We start from the raw sequence: 26,704 nt of genomic DNA, 5'->3' as shown, positions 1-26,704 counted from the left end.
AAAGAGCAAGTGCACAGGAAGGGGTGGGGGGGGAGGGAGGAGAGAGAATCTCAAGCACAATCTATGCAGAGCACAGACCTTGACACGGCTCTGTCTCACGACCGAGAAATCATGACCTGAGCTGAAACCAAGAGTCTGACACAACCAACTGGCCACCCAAGTGCCCCAGACTACTGTATCTTTAAATCTTGATTTCTACTCATTGTATAACCCTCAGCAAGTTAATTTCTCTGTGCCTCAAATTTCTCATTTGTAACATGGGGAAGTAATACCTCATTGGGATTGTTACGAAGATTAAATAATACAATTATGAAAATACACTGTGCCTGGTATACAGTAAGCACCCACTCAGTAAATTCATTCTTTTAGCAAATATTTATTCAGAGGTTATTATGTGCCAGGCATTTTACTAGGCACCGTGTATTAAGCAGTGAATAAAACACAAAAATCCTTGCCTTCATTGGGCTTAATTTCTAGTGCAAGACATAATAAAATAAAAGTAAAAAATAAGGTATAAGATGGTAATAAGTGCAATGGAGCAAAAGCAAGGAAGAAGGAATGGAATAGGGAATATGTGGGCAGCCAACGGTGGCTGTAAATTGAAAAATTGAAGTAGCTTGATCAGAGTAGGCCTTGCTTAGAAGGTAACGTCTGAGCAGGGATCTGAAGGAAGTGAGGAATTGGGTCCTGCTTTAAGGGCTGATTCCAGGCAGAGAGAATAACACATGCAGAGATGAAATGAGAAACTGTTGGGGTTTTAAAACAGGAGTGACAGGAAATGGTTTATGTTTTTGAAGGATCACCAGACTGTGGGTAGGTGAGAGTGACAGCAGGGAAAGCAGTTTAGGTTATTGTAGGTAATGGACATAAAAGATTTAGATCAGGGTGTTGTTATCAGTGGAGGTAGTTGTAGATGATTGGATTCTGAAACTATTTGAAGGTAGGAATGACATGATTTGCTGGTGAGTTTGATGAGCTGTGTGAGAGAAAAAGAGGAGCCAAAGATTTTTAGCTAGAGCAACTAACTGGAAGGATGAAGATGCCATTTACTAAAATGGGGAAGGCTGTAGGAGGAATAAATTCAGGGGTGATGATTTGGAGTTCAGTTTTGGACATCCTGTTAGATATACAAGTATAAATGCTAGCAGTCAGTATTTATTATTAATTATTCAGTAAATGTTAACAGTTATAATCATTAGGTATTTATTGGCTCTGTGGTAGAATTTGCTGTGGTATATTTAGGATTAAAATGATGGTCAAAAAAAGGTACTGTTTTTGCCCTTGTGGAAGTTATACTCTAACAAGGAAGATAAGAATTGATCAAATAGGGATGCTTGGGTGGCTCAGTTGGTTAAACATCTGCCTTTGCCTTAGGTCATTATCCCAGGGTCCTGGGATTGAGTCCCGCCTTGGGCTCCTTGCTCAGCGGGGAGCCTGCTTCTCCCTCAGCCTGCCACTCCCCCTGCGTGTACGGGCTCTCTGTCTCTCTCTGACAAATAAATAAATAAAATCTTTAAAAAAAAAAAAAAAAAGGAATTGCTCAAATAATCATGTTGGTGGTAGTTTTTTTTTTCTTAACATAAAACCTTTTAAGTAGGATACTTTGAAAGAAATAAAGATGACTTAACAAAATCACAAATATCCCTTGATATCTAAATTTATTAGGTTCTGTTCAGATAGCAATACATGTACATACCTTGAAAATTTCTCATTTAACAATATCTTGTTCTTAAAATTGGTTAGCTTAATTAACATGGAGGAATGAAGCTTTATGAATTTATGGAACCTAGCATTTAAAGGTATTGTGTATTTCATGAAATATTTGGGAATTTTCTCTTCTTTTTTTCCATTAAAAATGTTATGCTTTTACTTTTTATTAGTTAGCTAAAGATCATTTTGTTTTATAACTGAAGTCTTTAGTGATAGAATTATAGTATATATTGTTCACCTTTCTCTCACAAAATTATTTTTGTGTTTTAATAAATCTACAGGTTCGTCATAAGGCATCACAGAAGGTTTATGCTATGAAGCTTCTTAGTAAGTTTGAAATGATAAAAAGATCTGATTCTGCTTTTTTCTGGGAAGAGAGAGATATTATGGCCTTTGCCAACAGTCCCTGGGTGGTTCAGGTAAGCATACAGACTTTTATAAGTTTATTTCCCCTTTTTGTAAGTGCTTATTATTCATAAGATAGGATTTTATATGCTAAAAATCCTATATCTCACTCACATAATAACAGTGCCGTCATTTTTAATAAGGTCGGATTCAATATGCTTGTTTAATATTCCTAAATAGTATGTCATATACACGTGACATGTAATACTTGAATTGGTGTATGAAAGCAAGTATTTGCAACTTTTAAAAATTCCTTTATGAACAATTAGATTGGTTACCAGAATGCCATTAATTCCCTGCCTGCACTCTCGTGATTTATATAGTAGGAATAATCAGCCTGTCTCAAAAAAACCCCAAAACTTCCTACAATAAAAGTTTTGAAAATTCTCCTGTAATCCTTTATATATTACCTATAATATAAGATAGTATTGTGCTTCCTAATTGAGCCTCTTACTTGACTGTAAAGTAAGGAATTTATGGTTGTATTTTGCCTCCTTTCAATTATATCCCTCATTAACTTTGCTTCTCTAAAGATGTTTTTATACTAATATCTAATTCTGCAAACATTTTTGAACAAGTATCATGAGTAAGATTAGGTATGTACCAGTGCGTGTTCAGAATGCTTACTTAAATTATTTGGGAGTTTGATACCTTGCTTGTGGAAGGCAATTTGCAGGTAAAAAATTTGCCACATGGATGATTATGTAATTTAAAAGCTCATTATTATTGCTTTGTTAATGATGTTGAGCCCCAATGCTCTTTCTCTCTACTTAATTTTTTATTGTAGCTACTGAATAGAAATTCTGATATGTGTAGCTAAAACTAAAATTTTTGTAGCAAATTATATATTATGATAATTAAGGAATGATGGTAATAAATTATTCCACTTTTAGCTTTAAATTGCTTTCATAGCAACAGAATCATTGCCATTTCTAGTTTATCAGTTCATCCACTGGTGTCTTTGATCTTTAATTCTGCTTAATGGACCTTTTTTAAAGTGTTCATTGAGATAAAGAGTTAATGGATCTGTGGAAACCAGTCAACGGTGAAACATTGTAAATTGAAAAAGTAACATTATAATTCTGGCTTTCATTTGTTTATCTCTGGTAAAGAACATTCCATGCACCATTATATTTATATGTTTGAAAGGTATAACTTTGTGGGGAAACCTGTCAAAATGCCTGACTTAATTCTATTTATTGATTTAATTCATTGATTTTCAATATATTTATAGAGTTTCACTACATATTAGTATATTTATAGAGTTTCAGTATATTTATAGAACATTTTTGTGCCTCAAAAAAGAAACCCTGAGCCACTCCTCCCTGACTTGAGCTCCTGGCCACCACTGATCTGCTCTCTGTGTCTGTGGATTTGCCTGTTATGGATATTTCATGGAAATGGGATCGTAAAATATATGCTCTTTTGTGATCTCTTCTTTCCTTTAGCATAATGTTTTCACTGTTCATTTGTGGTATAGCATGTATTAGCCCTTCATTTCTTTTTATGGCTGAATAATCGTCTGTTGTATGGATATCCCACATTTTCTTTGTTCATCAGTTAATGGACAAATAAGTTGTTTCTATCTTTTGGCTAATATGAATGATGCTGCTGTGACTTCTTTCATATGGATTTTGGTACATATGTTTACATGTTTTTGTTAGGGATCTACCTTGGAGTGAAATTAATGGGTCATAAGATAATGCTTGTAATCAATTTCAATAGGTTATTTCTAACAGTTTGCCAAATCTCAGTGCTTATTTTTTTCATGATTGTTGAATATTTAATTGTATGAAGGCCCCCATACTTTGTTACTGTACTCTTGTTGGAGATGGCTCTTTTTATTTTTCTTATATAAATTCTGATACAACATAAATCTTTGATCTATCCGTATTTCTTAGAGATATATTCTTAGTGTGATTTGAATTTGATAGATGAATATTAGCACATTTAAAAACTTATTCCTTTGCTGATAGAGAAGACTTTTTTTAAAGAGCCATCTATTATATTCGGTTTGCTGTGTTCTTTGCCTATTTTTCTAATGTCCATACTTTTATGGTGAACACTTCCTTACTTTTCTGTATAGTTTCATACACCCAAGTAGGTGTACACCCTTTAATACTTCAGTTTACTTTTGGCTTTTTTTAAGATTTAAGTTTAGGTATCCCTTTTAAGTCTCAATCTAGTTTCCTTCCTCTTTTTCTTTTTCTTTTGTCTCATCAGTTTATTTGTTGAAGAAACGGGGCTTTTGTTAATTTCATCCTTGTGTAGTTTAACATGTTCCTCTCTCCTTTGTATTTTTTGAGTTGCTAATTGGATATAGTGGATCAGAATCAGGTGTGTTTTTTGGGAGAGTGGCAGAACAACTTCATGGGTGGTGTTTTGTTCTGTTAGGAGGCTAATGTCTGGTTATTTCTCTGTTGTTTTACCAGCTATTTGTGCTTAATGCCTAGGTCTATTAATTTATTAAGGATTTCAAAATGGTGATATTCCAGTTCAGTAATTCCTCCCCCCCACCCACTCCCCAGTCATTCCTTTTTTTATTATAGTGACTGGAATAGTTTTGTAAAGAAAATATTCCCCCATTTACCATTTGGTGACCCAGTAGTATAATTCACAGAGGAAAGACAGGGTAAATACTTTATTCTTTCCTTATATTTACCAGTTTTCAAAGTAAGGGATTAGTTTCCTTTTATCCTCTAAAAGTGAGCAATTTTGGGGTAGTTACCAGTTTGAACTCATGGACTTAAAACCTATTTGATGTTTTAGTCCTTCGAGTATCTTATTGATGCTCATATTGTGACACCTTTGGCAAATGACATCCTGTTCAGGTTGATTCCTGAGTCCTTTGGACATAGCTGTAGCAGCCTTTGATAGCTTGCTATCTGATATAATGGGATGTTCCAGACCAGTCTTGTACATTTTCTGTCCCTGACATGGAATTAACTGTGCTTATAGGTCCATCTTTTGTACACATGTGAATATTTCCTTAGAATAGATTCCTAGCATTGGGTTTGTTTCTAGGTCATATGGTGCGCACATTTGACATTTTGATAGATAGTGCCAAATTGCTTTGTAAAAAAAGATTTTTACAAGTTTTATTACTCTATTTAATATTTTTATTTTACTACATTTTTAGCCAATACTGGATATTGTAGTTTTTTAAATTTTTATTAGTTGCATCCTCAAGAAAAAAAGATGTTATTGTGCTAAGGTACATTTCCTTGGTTTTAATTATGAGGTTCAGGATATTTCATGTGTTCATTAGTAATTTGTATTCCTTCATTGCTTATCCCATTTTTCTATATGCCGTTTTGCTTTTTTTTAATAATTTTTTATTGTTATGTTAATCACCATACATTACATCATTACTTTTTGATGTAGTGTTCCATGATTCATTGTTTGTGCATGACACCCAGTGCTCCACGCAGAATGTGCCGTCTTTAATACCCATCACCAGGCTAACCCATCCCCCTACCCCCCTCCCCTCTAGAACCCTCAGTTTGTTTTTCAGAGTCCATCATCTCTCATGGTTCATCTCCCCCTCCGACTTACTCACCTTCATTCTTCCCCTCCTGCTATCTTCTTCTTCTTTTATTTTTTCTTAACATATATTGCATTATTTGTTTCAGAAGTACAGATCCGTGAATCATCAGTCTTGTACAATTCACAGTGCTCACCATAGCACATACCCTCCTCAATGTCTATCACCCAGCCACCCCATCCCTCCCACCCCCCACCACTCCAGCAACCCTCAGTTTGTTTCCTAAGGTTAGGAATTCCTCATATCAGTGAGGTCATATGATACATGTCTTTCTCTGATTGGCTTATTTCACTCAGCAGAACACCCTCCAGTTCCATCCACATCGTTGCAAATGGCAAGATCTCATTCCTTTTGATGGCTGCATAATATTCCATTGTGTATATATACCACCTCTTCTTGATCCATTCATCTGTTGATGGACATCTTGGCTCTTTCCACAGTTTGGCTATTGTGGACATTGCTGCTATAAACATTGGGGTGCACGTACCCCTTCGGATCCCTACATTTGTATCTTTGTGGTAAATACCCAGTAGTGCAATTGCTGGATCATAGGGTAGCTCTAATTTCAACTGTTTGAGGAACCTCCATACTGTTTTCCAGAGTGGTTGCACCAGCTTGCATTCCCACCAGCAGTGTAGGAGGGTTCCCCTTTCTCCACATCCCCGCCAACATCTGTCGTTTCCTGACTTGTTAATTTTAGCCATTCTGACGGGTGTGAGGTGGTAACTCATTGAGGTTTTGATTTGGATTTCCCTGATGCCGAGCGATGTGGAGCACTTTTTCATGTGTCTGTTGGCCATTTGGATGTCTTCTTTGGAAAAATGTCTGTTCATGTCTTCTGCCCATTTCTTGATTGGATTATTTGTTGTTGGGTGACATTTGGGTGTTGAGTTTGATAAGTTCTTTATAGATTTTGGATACTAGCCCTTTATCTGATATGTCATTTGCAAATATTTTCTCCCATTCTGTCGGTTGTCTTTTGGTTTTGTGGACTGTTTCTTTTGCTGTGCAAAAGCTTTTTATCTTGATGAAATTCCAATAGTTCATTTTTGCCCTGGCTTCCCTTGCCTTTGGCGATGTTTCTAGGAAGAAGTTGCTGTGGCTGAGGTGGAAGAGGTTGCTGCCTGTGTTCTCCTTTAGGATTTTGATGGACTCCTGTCTCACGTTTAGGTCTTTCAGCCATTTGGAGTCTATTTTTGTGTGTGGTGTAAGGAAGTGGTCCAGTTTCATTCTTCTGCATGTGGCTGTCCAATTTTCCCAACACCATTTGTTGAAGACACTGTCTTTTTTCCATTGGACATTCTTTCCTGCTTTGTCAAAGATGAGTTGACCATAGAGTTGAGGGTCCATTTCTGGGCTCTCGATTCTGTTCCATTGATCTATGTGTCTGTTTTTGTGCCAGTACCATACTGTCTTGATGATGACAGCTTTGTAATAGAGCTGGAAGTCCGGAATTGTGATGCTGCCAGCTTTGCTTTTCTTTTTCAATATTCCTCTGGCTATTCGGGGTCTCTTCTGGTTCCATACAAATTTTAGGATTATTTGTTCCATTTCTTTGAAAAAGGTGGATGGTATTTTGATGGGGATTGCATTGAATGTGTAGATTGCTCTAGGTAGCATTGACATCTTCACAATGTTTGTTCTTCCAATCCATGAGCATGGAACATTTTTCCATTTCTTTATGTCTTCTTCAATTTCTTTCATGAGTATTTTATAGTTTTCTGAGTACTGATCCTTTGCCTCTTTGGTTAAATTTATTGCTAGGTATCTTATGGTTTTGGGTGCAGTTGTAAATGGGATCGACTCCTTGATTTGTCTCTCTTCTGTCTTGTTGGTGTATAGGAATGCCACTGATTTCTGTGCATTGATTTTATATCCTGCTACTTGACTGAATTCCTGTATGAGTTCTAGCAGTTTTGGGGTGGAGTCTTTTGGGTTTTCCACATACAGTATCATATCATCTGCAAAGAGTGAGAGTTTGACTTCCTCTTTGCCGATTTGGATGCCTTTGATTTCTTTTTGTTGTCTGATTGCTGTGGCTAGGACTTCTAATACTATGTTGAATAGCAGCGGTGAGAGTGGACATCCCTGCTGCGTTGCTGACCTTAGGGGAAAAGAGAGCTTTTCCCCATTGAGAATGATATTGGCTGTAGGTTTTTCATAGATGGCTTTTATGATATTGAGGTATGTACCCTCTATCCCTATACTCTGAAGAGTTTTGATCAAGGAAGGATGCTGTACTTTGTCAAATGCTTTCTCTGCATCTATTGAGAGGATCCTATGATTCTTGTTCTTTCTTTTGTTAATGTATTGTATCACATTGATTGATTTGCGGATGTTGAACCAGCCTTGTAGCCCAGGGATAAATCCCACTTGGTCATGGTGAATAATCCTTTTAATGTATGTTGGATCCTATTGGCTAGTATTTTGGTGAGAATTTTTGCATCCATGTTCATCAAGGATATTGGTCTGTAATTCTCCTTTTTGATGGGGTCTTTGTCTGGTTTTGGGATCAAGGTAATGGTGGCCTCATAAAATGAGTTTGGAAGTTTTCCTTCCATTTCTATTTTTTGGAACAGTTTCAGGAGAATAGGTATTAATTCTTCTTTAAATGTCTGATAGAATTCCCCTGGGAAGCCATCTGGCCCTGGGCTTTTGTTTCTTGGGAGATTTTTGATGACTGCTTCAATTTCCTTAGTGGTTATAGGTCTCTTCAGGTTTTCTATTTCTTCTGGTTCAATTTTGGTAGTTGATACATCTCTAGGAATGCACCCATTTCTTCCAGGTTATCTAATTTGCTGGCATAGAGTTGCTCATAATATGTTCTTATAATTGTTTGTATTTCTTTGGTGTTGGTTGTGATCTCTCCTCTTTCATTCATGATTTTGTTGATTTGGGTCATTTCTCTTTTCTTTTTGATAAGTCTGGCCAGGGGTTTATCAATCTTGTTAATTCTTTCAAAGAACCAGCTTCTAGTTTCATTGATCTGTTCTACTGTTCTTTTGGTTTCTATTTCATTGATTTCTGCTCTGATCTTTATTATTTCTCTTCTCCTGCTGGGTTTAGGCTTTATTTGCTGTTCTTCCTCCATCTCCTTTAGGTGTAGGGTTAGGTTGTGTATTTGAGACCTTTCTTGTTTCTTGAGAAAGGCTTGTATTGGTATATACTTTCCTCTCAGGACTGCCTTTGCTGTATCCCAAAGATTTTGGACAGTTGTGTTTTCATTTTCATTGGTTTCCATGAATTTTTTTAATTCTTCTTTAATTTCCTGGTTGACCCATTCATTCTTTAGTAGGATGCTCTTGAGCCTCCATGTATTTGAGTTCTTTCCGACTTTCCTCTTGTGATTGAGTTGTAGTTTCAAAGCATTGTGGTCTGAAAATATGCAGGGAATAATCCCAGTCTTTTGGTACTGGTTGAGACCTGATTGTGACCTAGGATGTGATCAATTCTGGAGAATGTTCTATGGGCACTCGAGAAGAATGTGTATTCCGTTGCTTTGGGATGAAATGTTCTGAATATGTCTGTGAAGTCCATTTGGTCCAGTGTTTCATTTAAAGTCTTTATTTCCTTGTTGATCTTTTGCTTAGATGATCTGTCCATTTCAGTTAGGGGGGTGTTAAAGTCCCCCACTATTATTGTATTGTTGTCAATGTGTTTCTTTGCTTTTGTTATTAATTGCCTTATATAATTGTCTGCTCCCATGTTCGGGGCATAGATATTTACAATTGTTAGATCTTCTTGTTGGATAGACCCTTTAAGTAGGATATAGTGTCCTTCTTCATCTCTTATTACAGTCTTTGTTTTAAAATCTAATTTGTCTGATATAAGGATTGCCACCCGAGCTTTCTTTTGGTGTCCATTAACATGGTAAATGGTTTTCCACCCCCTCACTTTTAATCTGGGGGTGTCTTTGGGTCTAAAATGAGTCTCTTGCAGACAGCATATTGCTGGGTCTTGTTTTTTAATCCAATCCGATAGCCTGTGTCTTTTGATTGGGGCATTGAGCCCCTTTACATTCAGGGTAACTATTGAAAGGTATGAATTTAGTGCCATTGTATTGCCTGTAAGGTGACTGTTACTGTATGTTGTCTCTGTTCCTTTCTGATCTGTGCTGCTTTTAGGCTCTCTTTTTGCTTAGAGGACCTCTTTCAATATTTCTTGTAGGGCTGGTTTTGTGTTTGCAAATTCCTTTAGGTTTTGTTTGTCCTGGAAGCTTTTTATCTCTCCTTCTGTTTTCAATGATAGCCTAGCTGGATATAGTATTCTTGGCTGCATATTTTTCTATTTAGTGCTCTGAAGATCTCATGCCAGTCCTTTCTGGCCTGCCAGGTCTCTGTGGATAGGTCTGTTGCCAATCTAATGTTTCTACCATTGTAGGTTACATATCTCTTCTCCCGAGCTGCTTTCAGGATTTTCTCTTTGTCTCTGAGACTCGTAAGTTTTACTATTAGATGTCGGGGTGTTGACCTATTTTTATTGATTTTGAGAGGGGTTCTCTGTGCCTTCTGGATTTTGATGCCTGTTTCCTTCCCCACATTAGGGAAGTTCTCTGCTATTATTTGCTCCAATATACCTTCTGCCCCTCTCTCTCTTTCTTCTTCTTCTGGGATCCCAATTATTCTAATGTTGTTTCGTCTTATCGTATTGCTTATCTCTCAAATTCTGCCCTCGTGATCCTTAGTTGTTTCTCTCTCTTTTTCTCAGCCTCTTTATTTTCCATCATTTGGTCTTCTATATCGCTGATTCTTTCTTCTGCCTCATTTATCCTAGCAGTTAGTGCCCCCATTTTTTATTGCACCTCATTAATAGCCTTTTTGATTTCGACTTGGTTAGATTTTAGTTCTTTTATTTCTCCAGAAAGGGTTTCTCTAATAACTTCCACACTTTTTTCAAGCCCAGCTAGTATCTTTAAAGTCATGATTCTGAACTCTAGGTCCGACATCGTTCTATGTCGTTTTTCTTTTTTAAAATTGATTTATTAGCATGCTGATAGACCCTGTATATTAACATATATATGTTGGAAATACATTCTGTGTTACATATGTTGGAAATACATTCTCTTGGACTGTTACTTTTCTGTTGCTTACTGAATTTTTAAAAGTAGATGTAGTCAAATCTATGTATTCTGTATTTTGATTCTTGCTGGGGAATACCTTCCCCAGCCCAATATTATGACAATATTCTCTTATACTTTAACTTTTTAACTTTTTTATATTTTAATTTTGGGAGGGGCAGGAGTCTATTTCTGAGTCACCAGGAATTTATTTTTTTATATGAAGTCAGATTTGTTTATCCCAAATGGGCAGCCACTTTTCCCAGTGCCGTTTGTAGAAAAGCCTGTCTTTTTCCCATGAAGTAAATGAAATGTCCTTTATATCATAGACTAAATTACCATATACACGTGAATTTCTTTTGACTCTGTTCTATTTAATTTGTTATTTCTCCTGCACTAAAATCACCCCCGTTGTTTTAATCTCTGTAGTTTTTCATGTATTTGGTAGGGCAAGTCTTCTCATTGTTCTCCTTTTATAATATTTTTGTGGCAATTCTTAACATTTTTTTCTGTGAAGTTAGAATTAGCCTTTCGTTCTGTTAAAAAATACAGTTAAAATTTTTTCTTGCATTGCTTTAAATTGGTAGATATTTTGGGTTGTTTTGATTATTTTGAAATATTAAGCCCTCCCATAACAATATAGTATATCTCTGTGTATAGAACTTGATTTTCAGTAAAGCCATGTTACTTTTTCCCATCAGATATGTTCAGAAGAAATTTATGCATAAGAAAACTAGTTTTTAAATATATAGATATTACAAGATGCAGAAAAACAGCATTGGTTCAGTCTTTCAGTACAGTGTTGAGTTAGTAGAAGTTTTTTATCCTTATCTTTTTTATTATGTTAAACTTCATTGAGTAGTCCTCTAGTATTTAACGATTAAACCTGATGTTTGCTGAAGCTTTCTGATTAAGGCAGAGAGGCCTGTCCATCTTTGTTGAGCTTACCAAGAATTTTTTTAATCAGGAATAATGTTGAAGTATTGTGTGTTCTTCAGCTGCTTTTAAGATGGTTTTCTTGTTTAATCTGTTATTATAGTACACTAAAAAAAATAAGTTTCAAGGTAGTATAAGATAAAAGGTAAATACTATTTGCTATAAATTTATATTCTCTATAAAGTACTGAATTTGATTTACTAATATTTTAGGTAATTGTCCATCTGTTTGCCTAAGTGACATTTGACCTTTGATTTAATTCAGTTTTTTTTAATGGGCTTTTTTGGTTTGTTTTCATTCTTGTGAGACTACCCTAATAAACATAGTTGGGAAGCTCACCACTTTTTTCTGAGCTTTGGTACAGTTTATATAATATAGAAAATATTCATTCCGTGAGGCTGGATTGAACTTGCTTGCATATCTTTCAAGAAAAATTTTTCAATATATTTGATGATAAGTTTTTTACCACTAATATTTATTATGATAAATTCTAAACATCCCAAAGTAGAAAGAAGGTATATTGAATCCCCATGTACTGTTCTGTCAGCTTCAATAATTACCAACCATGGCCAGTCTTATTTCAGTCACACCAGAAATTGGCAGACTTTTTTGTAAAGAGGCAGATAGTACCTACTTTAGGTTTTGTGGCCCAAGAGGTAGATAGAATGTTGATAACTTATATAACAAGAAAACAAATTTCTATAAATTTTTTATTGATGAAATTTAAAATGTGATAATAAGTACAACTTAAAAAAATACAAGTCTATTAAGGAGAATAATTAACTTATTTTCTGGGGGCAATAGCATTTTGTTTAATTGGGGTTCACAATCAGTGTTTCCTATCAAAATTGTAGATGTTCTGTTAATGTTAATGTGTAATAAGGTTTTTTTTACACATTCATCTTATTAGAAAATGTCTTTTCACATAGGTTAGGTACTGCCAAATACTGTTATCCACCGGCATATGATTTATTTTTTATTAATAGACTTAATTTTTAAACAGTTTTACATTTGGGGTGCCTGGGTGGCTCAGTTGTTAAGCATCTGCCTTCGGCTCAGGTCATGATCCCAGGGTCCTGTGATCGAGCCCCGCATCAGGCTCCCTGCTCCACGGGAAGCCTGCTTCTCCTACTCCCCCTGCTTGTGTTCCCTCTCTTGCTGTGTCTCTCTCTGTCAAATAAATAAATAAAATTAAAAAAAATAAAGAGTTTTACATTTATAGAAAAATTGAGCAGATCGTGGAAAGCCCCAACCCCAGGCAGTCTTCCTCTATTAACATCGTACTTTAGTAAGGTACATTTGTTATAATGAATGAACCAATATTGATACATTATATTAACTGAAGTCTATAATTTATTCAGATTTTCTTTGTTTTTACCTAATGCTCTTTTTTCTGTTCTAGGATCCCATCCAGGATAGTATGTTGCATTTAGTTTTCCTATCTTCTTTGGCTCCTCTTGGCTGTGGCAGTTTCTCAGACTTTTTCATGTTTTTAATGACCTTTACAGCTTTTAGAATTACTTGTCAGTTATATTTAGGATGTGTATAGTTTTCTATTAGAATTTGTCTGATGTTTTTCTCATTATTTAGACTAGGGTTATGAGTTTTTAGAGAAAGACTATAGAGGGAAAGTGCCATTTTCATCATGTACCCAGGGTATATACCAGTACTTTATCTATAACTGTTGATGCTGACCTTGAGCATATGATTCTGATTAAGCATATTTATCACTTGGAAGACGTATATAGAATCCTGTTAAATTCTTGTCTCGATATTTACCTTTTAGAAAAGTCATTACATTGCAGGTTGGTCACTTCCACCTGAAGGTTGGGCAGAAGCTTCTCAGTTGCAGAGTTTGTTTATTCATTTAAATGATTTTATTTATTTGAGAGAGAGAGCACAAGCAAGGGTAGCAGTGGAGGGAGAAAGAGAAGCAGGCTTTCCACTGAGCAGGGAGCCCGATGTGGGGCTTGATCCCAGGACCCTGGGATCATGACCTGAGCCAAAGGCAGACACTTAACCTACTGAGCCACCCAGGTGGCCCTCAGTTGAAGAGTTTAAATGGATTTTGAAACATGGATATTTGCTTTGCATTTACATTCAGGTCAAAAAAACGCTGTTGGAACTGTGAGACTGTCATTTGAGCTCAGAAAATACATCCATTGCCAATTTGTGTAGGAGTGGAGATCTCACTTCTTGTTTTGATTTTAATAGCGTGGGAAGCATAAAAAGTAGCTTGATGTTAGTTGTTATTAAAAGCTTAAGTTTTGTGGGGCACCTTGGTGGCTCATTTGGTTAAGCATCTGACTCTAGATTTTGGCTGGGGTCATGATCTCAGGATGATGGGATCGAGCCCCACCTCTGGCTCCAAGCTCTGTAGGGAGTCTACTTGGGCTTCTTTCTCCCTCTCTCTCTTCCCCTGTGCATGCGCTCTCTTGTGAGTACTCTCTCTCTAAAATAAATAAATAAAATCTTTCTAAAAAGCACTATTTTACCTCGTCATTTTAGGTTGTATTAATTAAGAAACGTTACCAAGTCTGCGGCTAAAGCTAATTTAGAAAGCTATTCAGTGTTCCATAATAGTAGTTGAGGGTGGTCTTGATCAGACACATTTCAGTCTCAACTCTCAGCTCAAGTAATTGCAATAAAACTTTACCAGTGCTAAGCCATTGAACTGCTGTATGGTAGCGTGAGGATGTTCAGCATCTATTTCTGACAAAAATTCACAGAACAGATGATGATGGTTAAGTCCATAAGAGCAAATAACATCCATTAATACTACTCATGTATTTATTATATGAGGGATTCAAATGTATTTTCCTGTGAGTACTTACTGATCAGTATTACAGAGACTAACTATAGATTTTAAATATCACACATTTTCACAAGCTTTGTAAATTTGTCCAATGAAGCCTTCTTCTGTTCCACATGTATTTTTACCCCCATCTTTTGTTAAAACACCTTACCAGATTCTACTTCAGGTTGTACTGAATTAGTGTTTTCTCAACTTCTTTGAAAATATTTTTGCCTGAGTTCATCTATGCAGACTATAGAGGCTTATTTTTTACTCACATCAAACTTGGCACTTACTCCTCCAGTAACTGGTAATGACTGCATACCAGTAACATCTGTTGACTCATTAAGAGCCGAGGAAAACCACTCGAAATCATTTGCCTTGTTTTTAAATTGACTACTGATATTGCCACCAGTGTCCTCAACTCTTTGAGCAGCTGTCGTTGAAAGACTGAGAGTCTTGCGTTGATTTTCTCTAGACACATTTCTTCAGCTGATGCAATCAAACACAACTTAATTAATTCACCATTGGTGAATGGCTTTTCTTGCTTGCCTAATAAATAAGCCATCTGGAAACGTTCTTTGGTTTCAACCTTACATACATTTAGCAAATTTTAACATTTTTCCATCGTTAATTTTAAGCTTTTAATTTTGAAAACATTGCAAGAATTCTTGAAATACTTTTTGTTCTCCTACCCAGTCTTTTCTCCCTTTTTTCCTTCTGAGAGATAGCTGCTGTCCTAAAACTCGTATGTTTTTTCTGTGCTCAATCCCTCCATTCCTCCTTCCCAATTAGATCTTCTGTCAACCTCTTATTTTCTCATGTGATTTTTGACTAATTCAGGTTTTTCTCTCGAGTCAGTTTCTATTTTCTGCGACCATATCTGTCTTCTCTTTGACTTTTCTATTGAATGGAGTATATGTAAATTTTTTAGTTAACATTTTTTTGTTTTATTTAAAAAATACTTTTTTTTCTTTTCTTTTTAATTATTTTCTGCTTTTAAAAAAATTCCCTATCTCCTGTTTTCTTTGGGTTTATATTTTTCTTTTCTAGTTTCTTTATCTGAGTTTCTTTATCTACCTAATTTTTATTGTCAGTCTTTATTTTCCAATGCAGATATCTGTTTGAATATTGGGTAGTGAAAGGTTAAGGAGAGATACCTACAAATGCGTTTGTAGTTATAAATTTCCTGTTGAGTTCTGCTTTAATTTTATCATGCTTTTTTTTTAAAAAAATGATTTTATTTGTGATATACACAGAGAAATACATAAAACAAGCAGCAGAAAGATTTATTACAAAGTAAACACCCATGTATTTACTTCCCAGGTCAGAAAATAAACATTGCCAGATTCCAGAAGTTCTCTTGTGCTCTTTCCCAATCACTGCCTCCATGTGTTCCTCCCAAAGTAACCACTCCTCTGACTTTATTAGTAATCATTTTCTTGTTTTTCTTTCTAGTGTACCACCTAAACAAGCACTCAGAACTATAGCTTTCCTGTTTATTGAATTTTATATAAGTGATGTCACTGATTCAGTATCTCTTCTTTTGTATCTCGCTTTTTTGTTCAACATTATGTTGGCATGAGTTACCTACATTGCTACAGTTTATTAGTTTCATTGCTGTGTTTTATTCCATTGCATGTATATACCACAATTTGTTGGTATATTTCAAAATTTTATTTGTTACAAGTAGTGTAAATGTTTTTTATTCTGTTGGGTTTATTCCTAGGAGTAGCATTTTTGGGTACTTATAATCAATCTCAGTAGGTGGTGACAGCTTGTTTTTCAGTGTGGTTATAGAAGTTTAGTTTGTAAGTTTCCTTTGTCCCTGCCAGCACTTGGTATTATCAGTTTTAAAAGTTTTGGTCATTTTTGGTCATTTTTGTGCATGCAAAGTGGTGTCTCACAGAGGTTTAAATTCATCTTTCTCTAATGAGATTTCATACCTTTTCATCTTTGAATATCTTCCTTTGTGAAATGCCTGCTTTAATTCTTCTTCATTTTCCTATTAGGTTGTCTGTTGGTTTAAAAGAATTGATTTGTAGGAATTCTTTTTATTTATTTTGAGTCTGAGTTCTTGGTTTTGTTCTATGTTTTCCCTATTTGTTTGTGGAAACCTTTTCTGTTTGCATTGCTTGCTTCTGGGGGGTGGGTTGGGACATGTTGGGTGGACTGTACAAATAACTTTTCTTCTGAATTTGTGGTTCCCATGCCTCTGGGGAGTCATTAGCAACCTCGCTTGGTGTGATTTCTCTGGTCCCAGTGCCGCTGCTCTAGTCTGCGTGCCACTAGCTGCTTATGAGCAAGATGATGGGGAACAGGAGAGAGGAGAAGGCCCTGTTCAAAGTGTGGCTACCCGCAGCACACTCTTTTCCACTCGTGGTGCTTACTCCCTCTTCTCGTATCTATTGAATGTGGTATCTTTGAGGTTTTTCGCAACTGCTCCTACCCCCTCAGCTTTCTTTTTTGTGAATTATGTGCAGTAGCTTGTTTTGTTTTCAGAAAGCTGTTTTTTTAAATTATGAATTCTTCTGTCATTCTTTCACCGTTTACGTCCCTCCTTCTGTTTCTCTTTCAAAATATCTCTATTTAAATAGATTCTCATATTCTCTAAGAGGGAAAATGATTCATTTATGTATATTTTTCAGCATGAAGAAGTTAACTATATAAAAAGCTTTGTCTGATACCTGTTTTTCCATTAGGGATGTCCAAATATAAAATCAAAGGTTTCATAAAATTCAGCTCTTTTGGTTGTAAAATTATTTGTCTTTTTCAGTAGTAATAATTGTTTTGGGTTTTGTTCCATTTAAGCTTTGGGTTTTTTTTTTTCCTTAAATTTTTTTTTTCCTTTCTCATTTTGTTTTACAGCTCTTTTGTGCTTTTCAAGATGATAAGTATCTGTACATGGTAATGGAGTACATGCCTGGTGGAGATCTTGTAAACCTTATGAGTAACTATGATGTACCTGAAAAATGGGCCAAATTTTATACTGCTGAAGTTGTTCTTGCTCTGGATGCCATACACTCCATGGGCTTAATTCACAGAGATGTAAAGCCTGACAACATGCTCTTGGATAAACATGGACATCTAAAGTTGGCAGATTTTGGCACATGTATGAAGATGGATGAAGTAAGTAATAAGCAAGTAAAAAAAAAAATGCTAGTTTTTAAAAAAAAATGAAAGAAGCTTCAAATCTTGACTTTATAGTTTTAAACAAAGATAAGTTTAGTTTTGCTATGTAGTGACTTAAAATAAAACTTTTTTTTAATACTGATCATTCATCTAGCTACAGAGTGCTTTATTTCCTATATAGTACTAGATTTGGTAAATACAAGAGAAGAATACAGATAACTTAGGTATCTCCCTGTAGAATGGTGACAAGCAATTGCTAGCAATTAAAAGTAGTTCATGTGCAAAATGATCCAGGTGAAGAATAGGACACAAAATATAAATTAAGGTACATGGGTATTATTTCCATCACCATTATTTCTGTATTTTTCCTTTAAAAAGAAAAAAGCTAAGGTAAGAAGTTTATGTTACTGTCTCCTACCAACCCTGTCTGCACCAATCATATTGAATAAATTTAGGAATATCATCTATTGTGTACTTTACCTGTTGAACAATTCACATTATAATTAATAGATTCAGTAGTTTTAACCTCATAGCTAATTATGATGTTGATTTATTTTTGTTGCAAAATTTATATCTCTTCTCTTTTTCTCTTTAAGTATATATATAATTCCTGGCAGTAGTTCCTAATGGGGAGGAACCATGGTTTTTTTTGCTGTTTTTGTTTTTTGTTTGTTTGTATTTCTCTTTTGGATCTAGGGGGTGATTTATATGTATCAGACTCTTTAATGTTAGTGTGTGTTGACAACAAACTAGATACTATCTTTTGTATAGTTTTTATAACCTTCCAGTATGCTTATATAGCTAATCGTATTTCTTAACAAAAATATCTTATCAAGATGTTTATTTTTAATTAAGCTGATTTTTTTTTCTCTTTGCTTCTTATTCATTACACCTATGTGACATTCACTTTTATAGATCATACTACCTTCATCAGCATTCTTTATTCTTCCAAGCTCAGCTCAGATTTTATCTCATTTACAAAGTTCTTCCTGATAATCCTAATCTGACTGATCAGTCTTCTAATGTTCTTATTTATTTAGAATTTGTGCTGTATTTCATAGGCCATTTTCATGTATCTAGGTTTGTATGCCCTGTCTACTCAACTAAAACTTAACATTCCTTTCTTCTTTGGTCTTATTCATAGATATGTATATCATTGTGTCCATCTTTTGCATACATCAGTGTTTAGTAGATGGAACATTTGTCCCAAAGCTCCCTCTTGTGGTGTTTATCATAATACAGTGTGAAATGGTTAATAGTAAAAATTATCTTTAAGGAAAATAAAGTATAAGATAATTTTCTAATAGAATACTAAACTTTTTTATGTCTGTTCTACATAATGAGTGATGTTTATGTGCTGTGCTTCCATGGGTGTATTCTGATTTTAATTAAACCAAAACTTTTGGGAGGGTATAGAGATATAAGTCACACCACATATTTTTAGGGTAGGAAATGATGGTTAAGGAAAAAAGGGTATAGAGTGTGGGGGACAGGACAGAATATGGTTTTTATAGAATATGAGCATGTAAGTCAGTACATTGTCTCTTTAAAAGGCAAAATAAAATGTGGCTTATATAATTTTATTTACTATTTTTTAATTCAGGTACATATAGCTGAGCTAATTATACTCTTTGGTTCATCACCTGTTGTCATTAGGAGTCAACAGAAAGGCTTCATCTGGTTTTTATTTTATGATGTTTTCCCCCTTTCCATTTTAGTCTTATTCTCTCTGTCCCTAATAAACAGCCACTGTCATGTGTTTACTATAAGCTCTTGCAGACTGTTAATATAGTGTACATGTGTATAAGTAGTATAATGGTATGGATGTCATTTTTTTTTTTTTTTTTTACTTTTTTTCACTCAATCTTGTTTTATATCTATTCTGATATATGTAAATTAGCTCATTCCTTCTTAGCGTTCCATAGTATCTGTCTATTAATTTTACTTATCCCCACTTGTGTTGGATTCCTAGGCCACATCAGCTCCCTGCTACTAACAGGACTATGTTGAACCTAAACACTGATGTTGGACATCTTCACACATGTCCCATGTGTATTCTGACTAGGGTTTCCTCTATATACACACTTAGAAGAAGCGGGACTACTGACTCAGAGCATACATATATAAAGTATTCCCTGACCTCCAGAATGGCTATAAATGTTATAACCTCTTACTAGTGGTGCATTAGAGAGCATGTCTCTCTGTGTTCTTACTCACCCTTCCTATTACTCACTCTCTAAATCTTACCAATTCCATTGGTGTAAGGTAGTAAGTTTTAAAAATTATATTTATTTTATAACTAATGATGTCAAACTTTTCTTCATATAATTGTCAGTCATTTATCTCATGAATTACTTGTGTATCTTTTAACCTTTTTAAAATCAACTTCTTGTTGATGTTCAGGAATTCCTTATATAATCTCAGTAGTGATTCCACAGATATTGCTCATATCTTCTAGTCAGCTACGCATTTGTGTCTGTTTGGACAGGAATTCTTAATTTTGATGTAGTGAAATATATATTTTTTAAATACTGAAGTTTAAAAATGTTGTTTGTTGTACCCCAGAACTCCATTCCTCAAGTAATACTAATGATGAGAACAACTATATATGTTGAAGAATAAAGGAGTTTTTTATTAAAAGCTGTCGTACATAGAATTTGTAATTTTGTTATTTAGCTGTTAATACGAATAAGTGTTATTGCAAGTTTCAGGTTCATCACTTTATTGGCCTCTGTTTGATTATCATGGTCTCAAGGCCGTTAGAATTGTTCCTAGTTTCGTTCTCATTCATCTGCACGTCTATAGAAGGGATTGGCAAACTGGAGTACAAGGCCAGATCTGGCCTGTGGTTTGGTTTTGTACAGCTCCTTTACTAAAGATGGTTTGTCCGTTTTTAAAAGATGGTTAAAAAACAAAAAAAGATATGAGGTAGAGATCCTGTGTGCCCACAAATCCTAAAATATTTACTGGCCTTTTACAGAAAACTTTGCCAACCCTTTATCTACAATATAGACAGAGATTCTCAAATTATTTTTTAGCTCCTCTGGCCATGGATAAATGGAAAAATAAAATACAACTAAATATTAGAACCTACAAAGACTAAAATAATTGGTTACTATTGCAATTAAGAGTATTGGCATATGTCAGTAAGTTCTCTCATTAATAAATTGTGGTTTACACAGTTTCCTGGATACTGTTACTCTTTTTCTCTCTGAAAAAAAATATGTAGATGTGAGTGAATGTCTCAGTGTAGTATATTTACGTCTAGATGTGTCTCAGTTGATAGCCGAGAAGTACTGCTATTTAAAATTGCTTGTTTAGTTAGGTAAATGGAGTTCCCTCTTCGCTTGTCATTATGCATTTCATAGCCACCTTTACCATCTTTATGGCACATTTTATGTTAGTGTTTTAGGTTACCTGAAAATAATATAAAATTATATCCCTTATTATTCTAGTGTGTACTATTTGATTAAATGAGGCTATACTTCTTTAAAAGCTAATCAGTAAATTGTTAATGTTCTTAACCCTTCTACAAGTGACATCCGTTTTTAAAATGGAGGTATTTCTATTCGTGTTTCTGAAAAAACCCTATTTTCTGCAAAATTATACATAGAAGTGAATAGGTTTATGGGAGTAGTAGGGACAGACCATTCAAAAGCTATGCAACTTTGTAACCAGAGCCCTAATAAAAGTTAATAATTGGTACCCCCAGGAGATAACTAGAATAACAGGCAGCCTTTTGTGCCTTGGGCACTGCACAGTGCAAATGGACATGGGCTTCTAAACCACTTGGGCTGTTTTTTAGATAGAACAAAGAAGAAGCAAGACTTTGCACTAGCCGAGAATTTTATAAGGTGAGGGATATGCCTGTTTGAGAAAGGAGCCCCTGCTGCAAGTACTCATTTTTCATCATTAAAATGGACCAAGTAGGCTCCTGCCTTTGTAGCAGTCAAGCTGAGGCTCTTAATGCTTTTCTGATAATTAAGAATTCCATTTACAATTTTTTTCCACTTTCACAGGAAGCATTTAGAATAATTTCTTTGGCCAACTGAGGATTTATGACTGACCAGTTTTGTGTTTTCAGTAAATCTCTCCAATTATGATATTTTGTCCATTATAAAACACAAGCTATATTTTAGCAAATAAACATGTAATCTTACCCATTTAAAGTACTCATGAGGAAGCTTTTGAAAATGCATACCTGTTTATGTTGCTCTCCTACTTAAAACCGTTCTGTAGATTCCTGTCATCTACTGAGTAAAGTTCAAACTCGTTAGCTATATGAAGCTTCTTATGATATCCCTTCCACGTTTCACCCTCATTCTCTATCACTTGACCTTTTGTGCCGTATAGTTCACTGGTCTTAAATTACATATAGTTGTTTTTATGCCATGAAATCAATGATTTCATGATTCCTGGCCTTCATATATGATGTTGCATACAGTTTACTTGGCAGATTCCTACTCATACCTTGAAACTCAGTTCAAAATTTTCTTATTTGGCTTCATAGGTTGACTCCTATGTCTTAGCCATGCCCCCCTTTTGGAGCATTTTCTTATTTTTTGGCACTGTAAGTCACTGAAGACTTGTATTTTCTCTGTCCCAGCTCTGGAATCAGCCACTTTTCCAGAAAGCTCAGATTTCTTTTATTTAAGAATGGTATTTAGAAATCAGTATTTGGGCACTAGATATGCTTATTCCTCCTCGAGTGCCATTATTTCTAGGCCTTGTCAGCAGACACATGTAGACTGAATATACTATATGTGCCAATCCATATGCACACACATGTTCATATTTAATTCTGTACTTAGCTATCCGTATATCTAGGCTACTAAAAATCATGAGTTCATACTGATACTTCTGATTCTTTTCCTACACCACAGGGCTCATTGTAGTCTTCTTCCTTTCTTTTTTATAATTTCTACTTCAGTCACTGAGAAACCTGGCTCTTTTGGGGCACCTGGGTGGCTCAGTCAGTTAAGGATCTGCCTTTGGCTCAGGTCATGATCGCCGAGTCCTGGGATCTAGCCCTACATAGGCTCCCTGCTCAGCGGGGAGCCTGTTTCTCCTTCTCCCCCTGCCACTGCTCCTGCTTTTGCTCTCTGTCTGGTAAATAAATAAAATCTTAGAAAAAGAAAGAAAGAAAGAAAGAAACCTGGCTCTCATTATCTATAGTATATTTACTTGTTCAACTCTGGGAGACACATAAAATTATTTCAAAATTACTAATTCCTACCTCTGTGACAAACAACAGATTTACTAATTAAATTAGAATGTATTATTTTTGTGCAGTTCCTTTTGAGGTTAGCCTTATAGTATCTGTTACAGATATTGTTTTCCAAAGTTATTTAGGTTAATTTTTTTCATCCCTACCCCATTTGGTGTGGTTATGTTATTAATTTATAAAACAGGTTCATTTCTTACTGTTTGTATTCCATTTGGAGTATCCTCCCCACCTCCACCACATCCTGGTTAATTTTAATTGCTTATTTACAGTCTTTGTGATGTGTGGAGCATTCCTCTGGCTTTAAGAGTTAAAACGGTACCAACTGTACACTCAGAAGGATCCTTTCCTCCTACTGCCCCATTCCCATGCTCCCTTCTTTCCACCCTTTTCCCATCCACACCCGCCGTGGGCAAATCAGATCTTTTTAGTTTCTGGTTTATTCTTTCTGTATTTCTTTAGAATAGGAGAAGAGACTTGTCATAAATGTAGATTATGTATTCAGGCAATTTGGGAACTTCTCCATGAGACAGTTTTAAAATGTCTTTTCCAAATGTTTATTTAAAAAGATTTTAACCTCCAGTATGCTAGTCAAAAATTGTGGTTGAAATATTTATTTTCCCAAAAGCAGAGTGTTGTTCACATAGTTTACCTACTAGAAATTCTTTAGTCCCGCCAAAGTATTTATTCTGCAAGTGGTTATTCAAATTGATCTCCATCTTACCTCTCCCACCTTCATCATTGTGAAACTTTACTTTTAGCTGATTTGGACTTTACTGCCTTTTCTTTTTTCTTTTTTCTTTTCTTTTCTTTCTCTTCTTTTGTTTTCTTTCTTTCTTTCTCTTTCTTTCTTTCTTTCTTTCTTTCTTTCTTTCTTTCTTTCTTTCTTTCTTTCTTTCTTTCTCTTTCTCTCTTTCTCTCTTTCTCTCTCTCTCTTTCTCTCTTCTTTCTTTCTTTCTTTCTCTTTCTTTCTTTCTGTCTTTCTTTCTTTCTTTCTCTTTCTTTCTTTCCTTCTTTCTTTCTTTCTTTCTTTCTTTCTTTCTTTCTTTCTTTCTTTTATTTATTTATTTATTTAGAGAGAGAACATGAGCAGGGGGAGGGGCAGAGAGAGAGAGGATCCCCGGCAGACTCTGTGCTGTGTGTGGAACCCAACAGGGCTCAATCTCAGGAACCTGAGACCATGACCTGAGCCAAAATCAAGAGTAAGAGGCTTTAACTGACTGAGCCACCCAGATGCCCCTTCACTGCATTTCCTGATTATGCTTTATATAAGTCATTCTTGTTCCTTTATTTTTGCTTTTTTTTCTTTCTAAACTGTGATACTTCTTTCTCTCTCTTAAAGCCTAACTTGTCCCATCCTTTACAGCCTAACTTTATGCTAGTTATTTTTTTATCTTACCCTTTCCTCTCCCTCTAAACCTTAATGCTAAATAAATTTTTCTTCTAATGGCATTTTTTTTGGTGTGTGACCAGTTAGGTTTTAGCTGTTGAGTCTCACAGGATTCATTTTTTTAAAGTCTAATTTCTGTGGATACATGTGAAATGAGTTTTGTTTACTCTAACAAGTCTCTTAATGTTTCCTCTAACAGAAGTGTATAGAGTCCATGATAAAAATATACTCTGCCTTTTAAAGTTAGGCACTGTTGTTTTTCATCTTTTATCCTAAGTACTAATCCATACAAATTATTGCCCTCGTAATTTGCTCAATTATATTCAGAACTTTTATCTTATTAATTTATATTCAAACTAAAATGACTTCTCTATTTGCTATAAACTTGGGAAAGTAAAATCATTGAGTTATTGTTGCTAATTTGAAGAATGAAAAGATTGTTTTCGAAATTAATTTCCCATGATTAACATATATTTTATTGCACTTAAATACGTCTCCATAAATCATATTTACAAAATACATGGAACTTCCTTTTTCCAAGGTGTTCATAATACTTAGTATTTTGGGAATTTATATTAGCTTACTTATGAGGAATGTGGATGACATACTCTTTACCTGGCAGGTAAAGGAAATGGAGGGCATTTAAATTAATCTATAGACTTTGCAAGTTTGCACAGAGCTGGAGGTCAACGAATATTATTTAGCATTATACTATTATGGTGACTTAATTTTACAGCACACACACATACATGCTACAAAACACACATGCATACATGTATTTACAGTGGTTCTTGTCCTTGTCAAAAGACATCAGATAGAGATTGTCTTATTACCCACCGAAACTAAACACAGATAAAGGTGTTTTTTATCATTTTGCCAAATACCTTGATGCCACAGCTCCATATTTCTAAATATGTAGCTTTCAAATTGTTAAGGTCTTTTAATTTAAACATTTGATTTCCTCCATTTTTTCTTAATACAATAAGAACTGTTTCTTTATCCAGCCTCCAAACTAGGCTCTTTGTAATCTTAATTATTACAGTTTCTTTTGAAAACACCAAAGTTTCCTTTCTCTCTCATTCTTTTCCCCAGGTCACTGCCTTAAGATCACATTTTGTACTTCCCTTGTAACTACTTAGTAGTGTAAGAAAGAGAAACAAAAGATGTTGATTTGCTTGGGATTCCCGTGGAGTTTACTACTTTTTCCTTCTTCCACTGATGGAGCCTCCTGTGTTTTAGAGTTGAAAAGTTATCCTTGATTTCCTGTAATCTGGACACTTGTAGGCATTTCCTAATACTTTTATCTCCTGTCCTCCCAAAGCTGTATCAGCAATGAAGTTCTGTTGGTAGCAATTTGTAGCTACTATATATATATACACACACACACACACACACACACACGTATATATATATATATATATATACGTATATATATACACATACATACATATATGGATATATATAGTAATAAATGAATTAGTTGCATTTATGTGTGTATGTTTTTACATGCGACTGTTTTTCTTTATCTCTGCTCTTTACCAGACAGGCATGGTGCACTGTGATACAGCGGTTGGAACACCTGATTATATTTCACCTGAGGTTCTCAAATCACAAGGGGGTGATGGTTACTATGGGCGAGAATGTGATTGGTGGTCTGTGGGTGTTTTCCTTTTTGAGATGCTGGTGGGTAAGTAAATATTTTAACTTGTCTTTTTTTCAAAACCAATCTCATAACACTAGTTTTAAGTCAAGAATTTGAGAATCTAAGGAAATTAATTATGTCCTATGGAAGAAGTGGGATTTTTAAAAACTATGAATTAGTTGTATCAGATAATGACAGATTATTAATTGGAAAATTAAAACCGAATTGTACTGGCACAGTGATTTAGTGGAATGTAAAAGGAATCGAAAGTATATTGCGGGGAAATAATCCTTCAGTGGGCCTTTTTGTGTGAAGAAAATGTTAGAACAAGAAACAAGTTTACAGCTGCCGTGGTCTTCTCATCTTAAGATTTTCTTGATCAGTAGTATTTGTTGTGAATATTTTAAGTATAAGGCTGTTAATATTTGTTCCAATAATAGAGAACTAAAAGTATTCTTTAGTTTGTTTACATAATTATGTAATTATTTTTGTTAACTATGTTTCTTCTGTTTATTACTTGTATTTACATATGGTTTTAATTCTAGTAAAATAAATCATAAATAGTTATTGACCATTTGATTATTGATAAAAATATTTTATAATATTTCATTCTCAGAAAACTCAGAGGCAAATCTAATAATTTCTTTCACTTTGACCAAGTCAAAATTTGAAAGGCTCAGGTGTTTCAAAACTTTTCTTTACGTCATAGATTTCATTCTTAAGATTTCCCATTCCTAAGTACTGGGGTCACAAAAATATCTTCTGGCTATGGAAGCCAATGACTAAATCATCTGGCTTGGGGATAAGGGCAGATACAGCTAAATCTATTTTCTGAGGCAAGTGGGATAAGGCTAATAACATTATATGAAAC

The 26,704-nt window shown here is 34.9% G+C and overlaps 2 protein-coding genes across 2 annotated transcripts in view; one reads left to right on the top strand and one right to left on the bottom strand.

The window, feature by feature from the left end:
* ROCK2 (Rho associated coiled-coil containing protein kinase 2) overlaps positions 1–26,704 on the top strand; it is a 144,154-nt gene that overhangs the window by 75,720 nt on the left and 41,730 nt on the right. The window contains exons 4-6 of the mRNA XM_088026319.1: positions 1,992–2,129; positions 17,314–17,574; positions 25,734–25,878. Of these exons, the coding sequence (XP_087882445.1) occupies positions 1,992–2,129; positions 17,314–17,574; positions 25,734–25,878 (544 nt within the window). The remainder of the gene's footprint in view (positions 1–1,991; positions 2,130–17,313; positions 17,575–25,733; positions 25,879–26,704) is intronic.
* Positions 12,464–26,704, bottom strand: part of SLC66A3 (solute carrier family 66 member 3) — a 75,337-nt gene continuing 61,096 nt past the window's right edge. The window contains exon 7 of the mRNA XM_088026318.1: positions 12,464–12,821. Coding sequence (XP_087882444.1) covers positions 12,712–12,821 — 110 coding nt within the window. The 3' untranslated portion in view covers positions 12,464–12,711. The remainder of the gene's footprint in view (positions 12,822–26,704) is intronic.

This window comes from Eumetopias jubatus, unplaced genomic scaffold, assembly GCF_037043125.1.
Source record: "Eumetopias jubatus isolate StellerSeaLion01/CBP00866 unplaced genomic scaffold, mEumJub1_p1.0 scaffold_9, whole genome shotgun sequence".
In the NCBI taxonomy this organism is placed as follows: domain Eukaryota; kingdom Metazoa; phylum Chordata; class Mammalia; order Carnivora; family Otariidae; genus Eumetopias; species Eumetopias jubatus.
Note: the sequence above shows the minus strand (reverse complement) of the source record. Positions and strands in the feature narration are given on the sequence as shown.